This window comes from Chiloscyllium punctatum, chromosome 8 (assembly GCF_047496795.1).
Source record: "Chiloscyllium punctatum isolate Juve2018m chromosome 8, sChiPun1.3, whole genome shotgun sequence".
NCBI classification, from domain to species: Eukaryota; Metazoa; Chordata; class Chondrichthyes; order Orectolobiformes; family Hemiscylliidae; genus Chiloscyllium; species Chiloscyllium punctatum.
The window spans coordinates 113,612,738-113,629,683 of NC_092746.1; the positions used below are offsets into that span (position 1 = coordinate 113,612,738).

The 16,946-nt window shown below is 42.4% G+C and overlaps 1 protein-coding gene across 3 annotated transcripts in view; it reads left to right on the top strand.

Moving 5' to 3' along the window:
* Positions 1-16,946, top strand: part of prkag2a (protein kinase, AMP-activated, gamma 2 non-catalytic subunit a) — a 441,088-nt gene that overhangs the window by 167,674 nt on the left and 256,468 nt on the right. For all 3 annotated transcript variants that reach the window (XM_072576269.1, XM_072576268.1, XM_072576267.1), the window contains exon 2: positions 15,002-15,073. In XM_072576269.1, the coding sequence (XP_072432370.1) occupies positions 15,002-15,073 (72 nt within the window). The remainder of the gene's footprint in view (positions 1-15,001; positions 15,074-16,946) is intronic.

Here is a 16,946-nt window from a genome sequence, read left to right on the forward strand (position 1 = left end):
AGGTCTTGTGGCCCACAGGTTAAATCACCACCAGTTGCACAATATCCTAGAAATGAGGTTATTTTTTATTAATTTGGTACAAAAAAAGGCCATGACAGTTCTGTTTTTTTTCCAGGCTGTGGTGGAACACAGTTTGCCTGAATACTTGTTGAGATTGCATTAGAAAGTTTGCTCAGCCAGCTGAAAGTACCACTGACTTTATATCATTTGCATAGTGTTTCCAGGCACACTCTCCACAGTACGGTTGGGGTAGACCATAGAACATAGAAAATACAGTGCAGTACAGGCCCTTTGGCCCTCGATGTTGCGCCGATCCAAGCCCACCTAACCTACACTAGCCCACTATCCTCCATATGCCTATACAATGCCCGTTTAAATGCCCATATTGACCCTTGAACCTGATCCACCACCATGGTTGACTTACCCCAACTCCACCTTCCCATACAATCCCTACAATTTCTTTAAAAAAAACTATAGATCTCTGCCTTAGCGATACTCGGTGTAGACAGGCAGGAGGCTGGAAGAACACAGCAAGCCAGGCAGCATCAGGAGGTGGAGAAGTCGACGTTTCAGGACTCAGGAAGGATTAAACCAAAACATAGACTTCTCCACCTCCTGATGCTGCCTGGCTTGCTGTGTTCTTCCAGCCTCCTGCCTGTCTACTTTGGATTTCAGCATCTACAGTTCTTTTGTTTCTTAGCAATACTCAATGGCCGAGCATTCTCTACGCATTGCCATGGAGAATTCCAAAAATTCACAGCCTTTGAAGATACTTTCCCACATTTCAGTCCCAAATATAGAGTCATAGAGATGTACAGCATGGAAACAGACCCTTCAGTCCAACCCATCCATGCCAACCAGATATCCCAACCCAATCTAGTCCCACCTGCCAGCACCCGGCCCATATCCCTCCAAATCCTTCCTATTCATATACCCATCCAAATGCCTCTTAAATGTTGTAATTGTACCAGCCTCCACCACATCCTCTGGCAGCTCATTCCATACACATACCATTCTCTGAAAAAGTTGCCCCTTAGGTCTCTTTTATATCTTTCCTCTCTCACCCTAAACCTATGCCCTCTAGTTCTGGACTCCCTGACCCCAGGGAAAATACTTTATCTATTTATCCTTTCCATGCCACTCATAATTTTGTAAACCTCTATAAGGTCACCCCTCAGCCTCCGACGTCCCAGGGAAAACAGCCCCAGCCTGTTCAGCCTCTCCCTACAGCTCAAATCCTCCACCCCTGGCAACATCCTTGTAAATCTTTTCTGAAACCTTTCAACTTTCACAACATCTTTCCAATAGGAAGGAGACCAGAGTTGCACACAATATTCCAACAGTGGCCTAACCAATGTCCTGTACAGCCGCAACATGACCTCCCAACTCCTGCACTCAATACTCTGACCAATAAAGGAAAGCATACCAAATGCCTTCTTCACTACCCTATCTACCTGCGACTCCACTTTCAAGGAGCTATGAACCTGCACTCCAAGGTCTCTTTGTTCAGCAACACTCCCTAGGACCTTACCATTAAGTGTATCAGTCCTGCTAAGATTTGCTTTCCCAAAATGTTGCACCTCGCATTTTTCTGAATTAAACTCCATCTGCCACTTCTCAGCCCATTGGCCCATCAAGATCCTGTTGTAATCTGAGGTAACCCTCTTCGCTGTCCACTGCACCTCCAATTTTGATGTCATCTGCAAACTAACTAACTGTACCTCTTATGCTCGCATCCATGGAGAGAAAGAGTTAATGTTTCAGGTCCATGAGTGTTCATCACAACTGAGTGCTGGTTTACTTTTATTTGTTCACAGGATGTGGGTGTTACTGCATATACCAACATTTATTGCCCATCCTTAATTGCCTTTGAGGTGGTGGTGAGCTGCATTCCTTGTGGTATAAGACATGCACAATTGTGTTAGAAAGAAATTCTTAGGATATTGTCCCAGTGACAGTGAAGGAACAGCTATATTTTCCGAAGTCAGGATGTTGGGTGCCTTGGAGGGGAACTCGCAGGTGGAGGTGTTCCCATGTTATTTTAGCCCTTGACCTTTTAGGTGCTAGAGGTTGTGAATTTGGAAGGTGCTGTTGAAGACTTCTGGTGAAATGCTGCAGTTAATGTGTGGACACATGGCTGCCACTGTGTATCAGTCATGGAAGGAATGAACGTGGTGGATGAGGTTCCAATAAAACAAACTGCTTGATCCTCAATGATTATGCTTTGAGAATGTCATTGGATGTACAGGTATTCTGGCAAGTGGAGAATTTTCCATCATAATCCTTACCTGTGCATTAATTCTGCCCACCCTGGCCCTGTCACTTGATGTTCTGTATCAAACTCTATGCTGACAGAGCCACTTTGTAGAATTGTCAGGATATTTGAGAAATTGGGTATAGTATACCTGCTTGGTATACAGTTTACATTCTGTGCAAATTGTGGCCCCATCTCAAACCTCTCTTACATATTCAAAGTCCCTGAACATCTTCATACACAGTTTAAGAAGGTGGCTTATCACCAACTTGTAGAGGAGCAAATCTGTAGGGGAATTATAGAGAGAGATACAAACATTAGAGAATAACCCTGATTAAGGAGTTTAATTACCCGAATGTAGACTGGGACAGTGGCAGCATAGAATAAGAGTAATTAACTGGGGGAGAGCTGACTTCAATGGATCAAGGACAGAACTGGGTCAAATTGGCTTAAAAAAAACTGTAGATGAACAGTGGGCTATCTTCAATGAATATATCTCCACTAATTGGGTACAGGTGGAAGCATATTGCCTTAAAAGGGAAGGGGAGGGCAAACAAATCCAGAGCTCCCTTGTTATTTTTCTCTAAGGTTCCTTACAGACTTGATGCAACTGCAACACACCAACTTCTGTGAGCAAGCAACCAAACCACCTAAAAGACAAAGACACACCACCTGTCCCCGGGGCATTCAACTTCTTGCAGATCAGCAGAGCAAATTAACTCTTTAATATCACACCCTACATGAAAAAGAATATAGAAATTAAGATAGAGAAGAAAAAAATGTGCTTATGGTAAATATCAGGTACAACATACAATTAGGAACGAAGAGGAATATAGAAGGTTTAGAGGGAAGGCGAAAAAACCTATTGAGGGACAAAGCGGAATTATGAGAAAAGACTTATGCTAATATAAGAGTAAATCCAAAAGGCAGATCAATAGTAAAAGGGTGATAAAGGACTAAGAGCTAATAAGGGACTAGAAGGGGGTTTACACATGAGGCAAGAGGAGTGGCTGTCAAATGAATACTTTTCATTGTCCTTGCCAAGGAGGCCATGGTGACACAGGAGAAATCTTTGTCAATGGTTCTGAATTGTTTAGGAGGGAGTGTTTGATTGAATGATGGTACAGTATATAAAAGTCGACAAGGCATGAGATGCATCCAGGAATACTGAAGGAGGTGAGCATGTATTGCATAATCCATCAGACACAATTATTTGGGATAGAGTTGTAGTCGCATGGCAAAAGGTGGGTTGATTAGGAAGATTTCCAAAGGGGAAGTCATTTCTTACTAACTTGCTGGAATTTCTGTTTGAAGTGGTAACAAGAAAGCATTGATGACGTTGGTGTGGTGTATATGACTTTCAAAAAGGCATTTGATACAGTACCACACAACAAGCTTGTGAGGATGGTTAGATCTCATGGAGTAAAATGGACAGCAGAAATATGGATACAAAATTGACTGAGATAGGGAAGAAAGAGTAATGGTCAAATTTTTGGGGCTGGAGGAAGGTTAAGTTAATTACTTACAGTGTGGAAACAGGCCCAACAAGTCCACACTGACCTTCAACCCCCCCCCCCCCCCCACCTAACACAACAGGCTAATTCACCTAACCTGCACCTTTTTGGACTGTGGGAGGAAACCAGAGCAAACGTGGGGAGAATGTGCAAACTCTACACAGTCAGTCACCTGGGAATTGAACCCAGGTCTCTGGCACTGCAAAACAGCAGTGCTAGCCACCATGCCACCCATAGGCTTATAATGCAGTTCCCTGAGTGCCATTATTGGACCCTTGTTTTTCATAATACATATTAATGATCTAGATCTTGGTGTACAGGGGGAAATTTCAAAATTCAAACTATCATATTTAACTTGGAAGCATCGCAAACTGTGCGGAGGATAATGTAGAACTTCAAGATAACTCAGACAGGTTTGTGGAATGGTTGGTAAAGTGGCAGATGAAGTTAATGCAGAGAAGTGTGAGGAAGAACATGGATAGACAGCATAAAATAGAGGACCTAATATCCAATGGGGTGCAGGGCCCTGGGAATAGATCTTTGAAGATATCAGGACAGGTAGTCTAGCTGATAAATCAACTAGGTAAAAACAATGACTGTAGATGCTGGAAACCAGATTCTGGATTAGTGATGCTGGAAAAGCACAGCAGTTCAGGCAGAATCTGAGGAGCAGTAAAATCAACGTTTCGGGCAAAAGCCCTTCGTTAGGAATACACCGATGAAGGGCTTTTGCCCGAAACGTAGATTTTACTGCTCCTCAGATGCTGCCTGGACTGCTGTGCTTTTCCAGCATCACTAATCCAGAGTCTAGCTGATAAAGCATAGAGTATCCCAGATTTTATTCATATGAGCAGAGCGTACAAGAGCAAGGACATGATTCTGAACTCATGCAAAATATTAGACTTTAGCTGGAATCCTGTGTTCATATCCTGGGGGGGGGGTACCACATTAGAAAGAAAGATGTTAATGCATTGGAGAGAATGTAGAAAAGATTTACATAAATGGTACCGGGGAGGAGAAACTTCAGTTATGAGGATAGATTTGGGATATTGGGATTCTCCTTTGAGGTGAGACTGCAAGGAGGTCTGACAGAAATTTTCAAAATAATGAAACGTCTCGATAATGTACTTAGAGAATATATTCAACTGCTGGCGAAATATGACTGCTGTAAGGCAAAGCTGAAGAGACATGGTTTTTTACTACTTGGAAAGGTTTGTTGAGTGGTGATCTTGTAGAAGTGTATAAGTGATATGAGGAAGGTTAATCCATAATACTAAACGAAATTCAACAGTGTGAGTGGACAAGGTTGCATACTAATGAAAGGTCACTTTCAGATTGATATCAGTAGATTCTTAAAAGAGAATGAACAACACCTCGACTGGACTTTTGAGGTGGATTTTTGAAATAAATCTCTTTTGCAAATTAAAAAAATAGCTGTTGTCATACTGGATGGATGAATTAATATAGGTTGAATAGTTTTATCCACTGGGATCTTGTGACTGTTGAACTACAAATGCCTTACTGCGCTTGAATTAATGTGTCAAACTGCTGCAGTCTTACTCTGGTAATGTGGAATATACGGTATTCTGGAAGCAAATCTGAGATTCGTACCTCTTTATGTGCATCTGAAAAGGTCTGAAGGTACTCCTCGTTTTCACATCAAACTGTCTGTAATGACAGCAGATCCTCAATGTGTAAATGTCGGAATAGCGTAATGTATAAAATAATCAAGGATAAGTTTAAAAATTTTCAGGAGCTAAAATGTGGCTGTCAACTGGAATTTGACTGCATTTGATAAAAAGCCTGCATAAGAATAGAAAAAAGCCACAATTTCACTTCTTTACACCTTGCTTCCTGTAAGGATTCTGTTCTATTCTCCCAATTTTTCTGTCTCCACCATTTCTGTCCAGATGTATGCACCCTTTCCAAATTAATGCTTTAATTTGTATGTCTTCCTCTTTTATTGAACTGATGATTCTTTCCCATCATGACCGACAAGGTCCATCATTGTGTCCGACCTGTTACACACACTTCTACCTACATGCTTTCCCTTTCTCCCCGAATTATGACAGTTCCTCTTGCACTTTCCTCCAACCCACCTGTCTGATTTCGCTGCTCGTTGGATACTGCCTGAACTGCTGTGCTCTTCCAGCACCACTAATCCAGTATTTGGTTTTCAGCATCTGCAGTCATTGTTTTTACCTCTGTATTCAAAGGACCATGCTCCCACAATTCCTCCCTGCCCCTCATGATGGACTGATGAGCATCAAGTTTTTTGTGTTGTTGAAGTTCCACCCTTCCAGGCGAGTGGGAATATTCCATCATATTCCTGACATAAGCCTTGTAGATGGTGGACAGGTTTTGGGGAGTCAGGTAATAAGTTACTCACTGTAGTATTCCTAGCGTCCGTCTTCCTCTTGTAGCTGTAGTATTTATGTGGTTAGTTCAGTTGAGTTTGTGCAGGTCTTGCTGCATTTTGACATGGCCTACACTGGTATCTGAGCAATTCCGCAGATACTGGAGTAGGCCATATTAAGATGCGGAAAGACCTGCACAATATCCAGATTTGGGGCTCACAAGTAACAAGAGACAACTGCATAATGCTGGGCAATGACCATCTCAAACAAGAGAAAACCAAGCCACTGCCCCTTGATATTCAGTGGCATTCCATTGCTGAATCCTCCACTAACAACATCATCAGAGTTACCATTAACCAGAAACTGAACTGGACTAACCACATAAATACTACAGCTACATGTTCACCGATGATTGAACATCCCATTTCTGACTTTATGGTGGAGGGAACGACATTGATGGAGCAGCTGCAAATAATTGGGCCGGAGACTCTATCCTGAGGAACTCGTGCAGAAATGCACTGGAGCTGGGATGACTGACCTCCAACAACCACAACCATCTTCCTATAGGTCAGGTATGGCTCCAGTCAGTGGAGGGTTTTCCCGATTCCCAGTGGCTCTGGTTTTGCAAGGGCTCCACGATGTCACACTTGGATCAAATACAACCATGATGTCAAGGGCTGTAATGAGGTCAGGAGGTGATTAGCCCTTGTGGAATCCAAACTGGGCATCACTGAGCAGGTTATTGCTGAGCAGGTGCTGCTTGATAGCACTGTTGATGACATCGTCCATCACTTTACTGATGATCGAGAGTGGATTGATGGGGCATTAATTAGCTGCCATGGAATTATTTGGCATTTTGTGTACAAGCAATTTCAAAGACAAAGAGTACAGGAAAAAGACAGAGAGCTTAGTGGCATGATATAAAGACAACAATCTCTCCCACAATGTCAGCAAGATAAAGGAGCTGGTCATCGGCTTCGGGATTTGGAGTGGAAGACATCTGTAGTGACTGTAATGAGGTCAGCCAGGGTCAACCTCATAGAATATGAGTTCCCTGATTGGAGCTGTTAATCTGGTCCAATCAGAGAGTCCTGATTGACAGATCTAAACAGGAGTGGTTTATCGAACTGTTTGTATGTGATTGTGTTTACTGTTTCCTTCTGGATAATCTAAGGTGGGATTTGAGGTTTGTCCTCGTTTCCCTGTGAACTGATTGTATGATGGGGTTTGGGGTGTGGCTTGCCACCCCTTTCCCCCGTAAATTGCTCTTTCTTGTATATGGCTGTTAATAACTTGTTTGTAACTTGTGCTGTTTAATCAACTAAAAACTAAAAAATATATATAAACAGGAGTATCAGAGGTTCTGTTCACTCTGAGAGCTGGTTCTGAGGGAGATAGATCCTGAAGAAGGGCTCATAGCTGAAACGTCGATTCCCCTGCTCCTTGGATGCTGCCTGACCTGCTGCGCTTTTCCAGCAACACATTTTCAGCTCTGATCTCCAGCATCTGCAGTCCTCACTTTCTCCTAGATAGATCAGTGTCAAGGACTTGCCACATGTAAATAAAGGGTGACTTGGTGGTGGGATACTGAGCTCTGTTACGTTATTTCAGTGCCCCTTTCTGTATTAATGATGCTGAGGTGGAGATGGTTGAGAGCTTCAAGTTCCTAGGAATAAATATCACCATTGATTCTATCTTAGTGCATCCACATTGACACCACAGTCAAGAAAGCACACCAACGCCTCTACATCTTCGAATTTGTCATGTCCATGATGACTCTTACCAATTATTAAACATGTACATCAGAAAGTATCCTATCCGAATGCATCACATATGGCAGCTACTCTGCCCAAGACCACAAAGAATAACTGAGTTTCTTTCTGCTGAATTGGTTTTGTCCTCTTTCTTTCTTTATCCCTACACTTTGCATTCAGGCAGCACTCCAAAAAAACAGAAAGTGCTGGAGAAAGTTTGCAGGTTTGGTAGCAGCTGCAGAGAGAGAAACAGAGTTAACGTTTCGAGTCCAATGACTCTTATAAAGAAGAAGCTTTCTGAAGAAAAAGACTTCCTATTTTTATTTCAGATCTCTGGCATCCACAGTACTTTGGTTTCGTTTGAGTGTTCAAACCATACTTTGACTTTTGCACCATTAAACCTTTTGTTATTTCATTCTCCTCCCCTCCATCTTCGCACAGTCCGTCCCTTTCTGTTGATTTGGCCTCATTTCAGCTTCTACTGGTTTTAAACCTGGAACATTTCTATTTCCTTTCATTTCTGGTGCTGCTTGATCTGTTGCGTGTTTCCAAAATTTTGAGGTTCTCTTTTCAGATTTGCAATATTTGCAGAATTTTACTTCAGAGTAGCTTCTTTTGGGGAAAAAAAAGTCTTCAATTTATCTTGTGCTTTCATGACTTTCTGATGTCCCCAAGTCCTTTCCAGTCAATGAAATACTTCTGCGGTGTGGTCACTGTTGGAATGTAGGAAAGTCAACAACCGATGTAGCAATCAGAAACCAATCTCCAACCATTATCAAAGGTGGGTCAAGAAACAGGTGACTAACCTGTCCTTCAGGGACAGGCCTTGAAGTCAAATACTTTAATAAGGTTAAATGCTTCATATTTTAGTTCACCTTTAAATTTAATACCACAGGGATGGTTCAAAGGGGTGGGGAGAGAACATTGTTGCTTGTGATCAAGAGAAAAGCAGGAGTGGTGCTCCACCACACCCCACTTTATGTCTTGTAAGCTTATCCAGAAATCACATCATGGTTTCCACAGATTGAGTCCAGGCTGCACGAGTTCAATGCTCAGATATTATTCTCAGCATCTGACTTCCAATCCTCTCTCAATGTCCATTAAATCTGGCAGTATCTTCAAATGACCCACACTTCCAGGTTTACTGACACTCAAACATCATCTCTGCATTGCGCCCCACCCCCAAATTACCAATGGGGCTGAAATGCCTACAGTTTTCAATAACTATTTTCCTGAATATTATTAAAGGATATGCAGGAAATTGGGATTAGTACAGTTTTATTGGTGGTTATGTCGATACAGACTCAATGGGCCTTTTCTGCACTGTATGAATCTATAAAAGAAAACTCAGGTTTCTGTCTTCCAATTAATTTATTAATTAACCTGAGTGTTAATCTCCAAAATGCAGGGTAATTACACACAGCCTTAGAATGCAATCGTAAATTTAAACAGCACAATAGTACCTTATGTTTAACTGCACAATCCTGAGCAAGATTGGGTGTGACCTGACAATTACAACTTTGGTTTGGATTGAAATGGTGTGTCACTCCTCTTCACAAAATCACAGATTTAGTATCAGCTTACTGGAATGCCAAAGCTTCTGCTTTCCTATTACAGTGGTTGTTTCCTGAACTAGTCTAGTGACCCTGTTTTAGCCACAATCCTGAACTAGTCCAGTGACCCTGTTTTAGCCATTTAGTTTCACACCAAATATTTACCATCCAACATATTTATTGCTGTGGCATTATCTGTGCCATTGACTCCATCACTCTCCCTGAGGTTGATTCTTCAAGATAATGGCTATCTGCTTGTCCATAAACTCACCTTCTAATCCAAAAGTCTCTCCAAGACCGAGACTGTCTACCTGTGTAACTGTGTAATGTTGCCTATCTTTCTTCCCTCTCCCATTATCTCAGCTCGCCTGCTGCTGAAACCCTCACCTATGTTTTTTTAATCTCTGCACTTAACATTAGTAGTGCCTACCCTGCTACCCTTCCTTCTCACCCTCATAGTGAACATCAGCTCTCCCAAACTCTGCTGCAGGTATACCAATTTTCAACAAATTCTGCTCACACATTGCCTCTTGTCTCCCAATTCAGCAATGTCTCAATTTCAAAATTCGCAGCTCAAACTCCATGGGTTCAATTAGCCCTGTCTTGGTGAAACCCTCTCTCACCCAGAACCTTCAGATCATGACACTCCTCCAGTTCTGGCCTCTTGCATGCACCTTATTTCAATGGCTCCAAAATTGGTTAAAACCCACACAACACCAGATTATAGTCCAACAGGTTTATTTGGAAGTACAAGCTTTTAGAGTGCTGCTCCTTTGTCAAATAAACCTGTTGGATGATAACCTTGTCTTATAACATAGGACATGGAACATTACAGTGCAGTACAGGCCTTCGGCCCTCGATGTTGCGCCGACCTGTTATACCAATCTGAATCTGGATTAGTGGTGCTGGAAGAGCACAGCAGTTCAGGCAGCATCCGAGGAGCAGTAAAATCGACGTTTCAGACAAAAGCCCTTCATCAGGAATACAGGTACAGTGCCTGAAGGGTGGAGAGATAAGTGAGAGGAGGGCGGGGTTGGGAGAAAGTAGCATAGAGTACAATAGATGAGTGGGGGAGGGGATGAAGGTGATAGGTCAGGGAGGAGGGTGGAGTGGATAGGTGGAAAAGAAGATAGGCAGGTAGGACAAGTCATGGGGACAGTGCTGAGCTGGAAGTTTGGAACTAGGGTGAGGTGGGGGAAGGGGAAATGAGGAAACTGTTGAAGTCCACATTGATGCCCTGGGGTTGAAGTGTTTCGAGGCGGAAGATGAGGCGTTCTTCCTCCAGGCGTCTGGTGGTGAGGGAGCGACGGTGAAGGAGGCCCAGGACCTCCATGTCCTCGGCAAAGTGGGAGGGAGAGAGGAAATGTTGGGCCATGGGGCGGTGTGGTTGATTGGTGCGGGTGTCCCGGAGATGTTCCCTAAAGCGCTCTGCTAGGAGGCGTCCAGTCATACCAATCTGAAGTCCTTCTAACCTACACTATTCCATGTACATGATTATGCTTGTCCAATGACGACTTAAATGTACTTAAAGTTGGCGAATCTACTACCGTTGCAGGCAAAGCATTCCATAACCTTACTACTCTCTGAGTAAAGAAACTACCTCTGACATCTGTCATATATGTGGGCGGCACGGTAGCACAGTGGTTAGCACTGCTGCCTCACAGCGCCTGAGACCCGGGTTCAATTCCCACCTCAAGCGACTGACTGTGTGGAGTTTGCACATTCTCCCCGTGTCTGTGTGTGTGTTTCCTCCGGGTGCTCCGGTTTCCTCCCACAGTCCAAAGATGTGCAGGCCAGGTGAATTGGCCATGCTAAATTGCCCATAGTGTTAGGTAAGGGGTAAATGTAAATGTAGATGTAGGGGTATGGGTGGTTTACGCTTCGGCGGGGCGGTGTGGACTTGTTGGGTCGAAGGGCCTGTTTCCACAGTGTAAGTAATCTAATATCTATCACCCCTCAATTTAAAGCTATGCCCCCTCGTGCTCGCCATCACCATTCTTGGAAAAAGGCTTTCCCTGTCCACCCTATCTAACACTCTGATTATCTTATATGTCTCTATTAAGTTTGATTTTTAACTTTGTTCACCCCAGTGCAACACCAGCACCTCCACATCATGTTCAAGATTGTTCGCCATGCTATCGCGTTCCCAGATCCTTGCCCCTGTAGTTCCCTTTCTGAACCCCTCGGTCTGTCTCTCCTTTAAAAATGCCGTTTAAAATTTATCTCAACTGTTCATTCACCAGTCTTTATGTCATAGTCATAGAGTCATAGAGATGTACAGCATGGAAACAGACACTTTGGTCCAACCCGTCCATGCCGACCAGATATCCCAACCCAATCTAGTCCCACCTGCCAGCACCCAGCCCATATCCCTCCAAACCCTTCCTATTCATATACCCATCCAAATGCCTCTTAAATGTTGCAATTGTACCAGCCTCCACCACTTCCTCTGGCAGCTCATTCCATACACGTACCACTCTCTGCGTGAAAAAGTTGCCCCTTAGGTCTCTTTTATATCTTTCCCCTCTGACCCTAAACCTATGCCCTCTAGTTCTGGACTCCCTGACCCCAGGGAAAAGACTTTGCCTATTTACCCTATCCATGCCCCTCATAATTTTGTAAACCTTTATAAGGTCACCCCTCAGCCTCCAATACTCCAGGGAAAACAGCCCCAGCCTGTTCAGCCTCTCCCTATAGCTCAAATCGTCCAACCCTGGCAACATCCTTGTAAATCTTTTCTGAACACTTTCAACTTTCACAACATCTTTCAGATAGGAAGAGACCAGATTTGCATACAATATTCCAACAGTGGCCTAACCAAGGTCCTGTACAGCTGCAACACGACCTCCCAACTCCTGTACTCAATACTCTGACCAATAAAGGAAAGCATACCAAATGCCTTCTTCACTATCCTATCTACCTGCGACTCCGCTTTCAAAGAGCTATGAACTCCAAGGTCTCTTTGTTCAGCAACACTCCCTCGGACCTTACCATTAAGTGTATAAGTCTGCTAAGATTTGCTTTCCCAAAATGCAGCACCTCGCATTTATCTGAATTAAACTCCATCTGCCACTTCTCAGTCCATTGGCCCATGTGGTCCATTCCTGTTGTAATCTGAGGTAACCCTCTTCACTGTCCACTACACCTCCAATTTTGGTGTCTTGTGCAAATTCAAATCATTTATGTAAATGATAAAAAGTAGAGGACCCAGCACTGATCCTTGCAGCACTCCACTGGTCACAGGCCTTCAGTCTGAAAAACAACCTTCCACCACCACCCTCTGTCTTCTACCTTTGAGCCAGTTCTGTATCCAAATGCTAATTCCCCCTGTATTGTCCTTGGTGTCAAATTTTATTTCAGTTGTTCCTGTGAACTACCTTGGGATAGTATTATGTAAAAGAGTCTGTAAAATCACAGCTAGTTGTTGTCTTCTATGGATTTTGAAAAGTATACAAATACTTTGCTAGCCTATTTACCTTTCCAAGTTACTAGCTTCCAGTATATAATAAAATGCATGTAAAAGACCCACCAGAGTTAAATGATCGTTAATTATATTGGACTGTGTTGGGTTCAGGTGTGCAGTGTAGATACTAAAATGATTTACCAAGGCTAAATTCCTCATTCAAGGAGTGGGATATTTTGACTTGGCCAATCAGGGTGATGAGCCACTTTGTCAATATTTTTTATAAACAGACTGATAGCACAGGAGTCAAATTGTCCAGACAGTCATTAATATACGAATAACACTTTAATCAGTAGTGGCGCAACAATCAGCTGCCATGCCAGTGAAGATGAAACTAAACAGGTGATTACGTGTGCAGCAGTATTGGCGAGTATTTTATCTGTTGAGTTATGCAAGCTTGTGAGAAGATTAGAGAATCCAAAAGGGGAATGTCTGTACAGCCTGAGCACACTCAACTAAACTCCATTGTATTGCAAATTGATAAGCCAGAGTTTGGTGCCATTACAAACGATTTCAGAAAAATAGATGTGGACAAAAAGCTAGTAACTTGGACAAATTAAACTACAGAAGGCAAAGGCAATTTTATGCATGACTGTGTGAATGAAAAGACGATGAGACTTTCAAATACATAATTTTATAAAGGTCTGACTGAAGCTGCATTTTTCATGAAGGCCAATAGACTCTTGAAATGTACAGATATGAATATAGAGTAGATGAAGAGTAAAGGTGCATTTATTTATGTTAATTAGTTATGTAGCAAGTAACCTCCACAGTGTGCAGGTTTGGGCATTGCTAGAATCATATAGATTGTTCAGTACTGGTCTAGGGTGGTGCCAAAGGTGGGAAACTCGTTTGTGAGAATATACTGAACTTGCATTACATAACATTCTGACAGAAATGAGTAGACAAGATTATTTCCTTTGGCAGTATATGTTGATGACAGGATGGGTCATCAATTTATCACTTGCATTGAGAGAGTGAGGGAGTGCAGTGAGGGAGTGGAATGGTTGTCAAGGGAGAGGTTGATGCAGATGTTATTATTTCTGTTAAGGTAATAATTGGATAAGTATTTGAAGTGAAAAACATAGCAGTGTGGGCAGAAAGCAGGGCAGCTTTGGTGGCTGATGTCAGACCTGTAAATTGGAAAGGTTTGCAAAAATGATTGAGCCAATACTTACGGCAAGTTAAAAGAGAGAATATTACACTTCCTCCTTTGAGGGAATAGGAGCAAGGATTAAACTGGGATTAGTTTTTTAATCCCCTTCTCTATTTTGCCTGAAAACTCTGTATCCTGGGATGTCAACCTGTCATTTTTACCCCTCTTTGAGCCAAGTCTCCATGAAAGCAATAAGACCATGCTGCCATGTCTATCCATGCTCTTGGCCTCTCTGCTTTCCTTGCAATACACTATCTATTTTCATACCTATCTTCTAACATTGCCAGAGTCTTGTGCTGCCCACTTTTTAACTGCTGTTGCCTAAGCCTTTTAGAGTCATTTATTAAGATTCTGGCTCCTATTTCCTGCTTTGAATATACCTCCATTTTCCATGTTTCTGATAATCTAGTTTTAAAGTCTTGCCAAAAACACAAGCAAATCTCCCAGCAAGGAAATTTATTAGATTTCATGTTTCAAGTAATCCAAGGTGAGATAGAGTATGAGATCTTTATGCAGTCACATCACATGCTGTGATGTACTGATGATATCATGAACATGTCTCTTAAAGGCTATGAGCCATATAACAGCTGATAGTGCAAACTAGCCTGGAACAAAATCCCTTTGTACATTTGTCTCCTGCCTCAGAAAGGAATCTATAAAGAGTAAAAAGCTTATTGTTATTTAAAACCGCTCAGGTTGTTAAGAGCAGCTATCATAAGTGTTCTCACAGAAACATTGTACTTGCATAGCCACATTTTGCATTTGGACTAATCTTGGTGAAGTATTTTGTTTAACATTTGGTGGCTTATGAAGATTGTAATTTTTTAGAAATTGTTTCAGAGGGTTTCCTCTGTTTTTGGAATTTGCTGTGCACGTAATTAGATCATAGAATTTAAAACAGATTTGTGTTGAGATAGTTGGATAATCACGTTGTCTTTTTTTGATCTTAGGATCTGAGTTCATTTGCTATGCCTTTCCTGGATGGCGATGTGGAAACCTCTGAAAAAGATATCTCTCATAAGGTATAAATTGTTAATTTATTCATTTTATATGGGTCACAAAACATGAACATCCCAACATGCCTCTGTGATCATCGCGAGGTGACACTAAGCACAGGAGTATTGACTTAGTAAGTTCAGGATCACTTTTCAGAGGACCCTGTCTGCCATGACAGCTTTATTTGTAAACCATATAGTACCTTCTTTATTCATAGTACTGTATTTATGTCACCTGTGAAAAGGTAGAGCCTGAAGAAAAAAAGATTCTAAATAAATCCCCCTCCTACTCCAACTTAAAATTCTCATTGCAAGTTAGGGTGTCAAGGTAGCTTGGTGGTTAGCACTGCTGCCTCACAGCAGTGGGGACCTGGGTTCAATCTCCAGTCTTAGGTGACTGTCTGTGTGGGGTTTGCACATTCTCCCTGTGTCTGTGCGGGTTTCCTCTGGGTGCTCCGGTTTTCTCTCACAGTCCAGTGTTGTGCAGGTTAGGTGGGTTGGCTATTGTATTCAGGGATGTGTAAGTTAGGTAGATTAGCCATGGGAAATGCAGGGACAGGATATGGGGATGGGTCTGGGTGGGGTGCTCTCCAGAGAGTCGGTGTGGAATTGTTGGGCCAAATGACCTTTTTCCTCACTGTAGGGGTTCAATAAAATGTGTGTGGAGGAAGAAAACTGGGACACCCTGTAGTTCAAGAGCACCAGACTGCAGAGCTGGGAGGGGTCATAGTTTAAAAAATAAGCAGTCATCTGTTTAAAACAGATGAAGGAACTTTTTTTTTCTCTGAGGGTTGAGAGTCTTTGACCTTCCCTTCCTCAAAAGGCAGTGGATGCCAAGTCATTAAATATTTTTAAAGCAGAGCCAGATAGGTTCTTCATTTCCAAGGGAATGAAAGAGTGCAAGTCTGTAAGCTAAGGTGGGATGGAACTAGTGAGTTGCTTTTGCAGAGAACTGCATGTGCATGATAGACCAAATGGTCCGCTCCTATGCTGTGATATTACTATCATTTTAAAGCCCTTTATGGGACTAGAGGGGTGTGCTGATCAGATTGGGGTCATCATTCTAATGTTACATGCATAATTCACTTGTCGTGTTTCATGCTCTCTAAGCCACTTCACTTCAAACAGTATTTCATTGGTACATCATTATGAGATGTCTAGTGGTCATTGAAAGTGCAATGTTCCTCATCACTCTCATTCCCCTTTCTTACTGTCAATTTTTTCAGCCATTCTCTGCTGAGTTTTAATTTTCTCCCAATTCTCAGCCTTATCACTCGTTTAGGTGATTGACCAATGGAGATATGATGGGCAGAATGGCCTTGCTTTTGCACTGTAACAGTTCAGTGATTCTATAAATAGTACAAACTTCTTTCTTTAACTTCTCTTGTTAGTCATATTCAGACCACTTTTCCTGCAATTTTTTTTAGGGAATCCAGAACAAGTGTCTTAAATCTTAATTAAATGCCTCTGAATTCCAGTGTAAAATTCAAACGTATTCTGATCACTCTTCCCCAGAGGATCTTTAATGACATAGTGAAGGAAAACAGAGTGAAATCACGAAGGAGCAAAACTGGGGCAACAGAGAGCTCATATCAGACGACAATTGGAGGGATGGGGACAATTGTGAACTGTAGAAGAGGGAATTGGTAGCAAGTTCGTTGCGAGGGGGGAAGGGGGGGTGGGAGGTGGGAGGAAGGCAAGTAGATTGATGATGAAACAAGTTGTCAACAAAACAACATCTTGATTAGCGTATGACACCCTAGTGAGCAGTGAAAAGGGTGGGGGGATATGGGGAGAGACATAACTACAGCAAAATACTGCAGATTATGAAAATCTGAAATTAAAAAGAACAAAAACATGCTGGACATACTAAGCAGGCCATACAGTATCTGAGGAGAGA